Below are 449 nucleotides of genomic sequence, written 5' to 3'. Positions count from 1 at the left end.
TCTGTGTCGGAAGGCATCGGTGTTGGTGTATCATTTGGTGGAGAAGGTGGCATTCGTCGTGGCCATATTGTTTCTATGACAATGGCAATTCACAATATTTCTGAAGGCATTGCAATAAGTTTATCTCTTGTACCACGTCGACTCAGTGTTTTATATGCTGTGCTATGGTGTATTGTATCAAGTGCACCACAGCCAATCTTTGGTGTACCTGCGTTTTTGTTCGTTGAGCAATGGCTTCCAATTCTTCCATGTGGTTTGGGTTTTGCTGGTGGTGCCATGGCATATGTAGCAGTGCAAGAATTGCTTCCTGAGTCGCTTGAAGATACGAAATCTTTGTTTACAACGATTTCAGCTACCGCCTTTGCTTTTCTAGTGTTTCTTACAGTTCAGATTGTGCTGAGTGGCACTATTTAGATATTGTATTGATGATTATTTTATGTGTGTACATA

At 41.2% G+C, this 449-nt stretch overlaps 1 protein-coding gene across 1 annotated transcript; it reads left to right on the top strand.

Moving 5' to 3' along the window:
• Positions 1-81: 81 nt before the first annotated feature.
• On the top strand, positions 82-414 carry PHALS_12648 (dihydroorotate dehydrogenase; the record flags this gene model as incomplete). The annotated part of the gene is made up of 1 exon (XM_024728239.1): positions 82-414. The coding sequence occupies one exon, from the start codon at positions 82-84 to the stop codon at positions 412-414; it is 333 nt and encodes a 110-aa protein (XP_024578736.1).
• Between the last annotated feature and the right edge of the window lie 35 nt (positions 415-449).

This window comes from Plasmopara halstedii (assembly GCF_900000015.1).
Source record: "Plasmopara halstedii genome assembly, contig: Scaffold_639, whole genome shotgun sequence".
Classification (NCBI taxonomy): Eukaryota; Oomycota; class Peronosporomycetes; order Peronosporales; family Peronosporaceae; genus Plasmopara; species Plasmopara halstedii.
The sequence above is the reverse complement of the archived record's forward strand: the minus strand, read 5'-3'. Positions and strand labels throughout refer to the sequence as shown.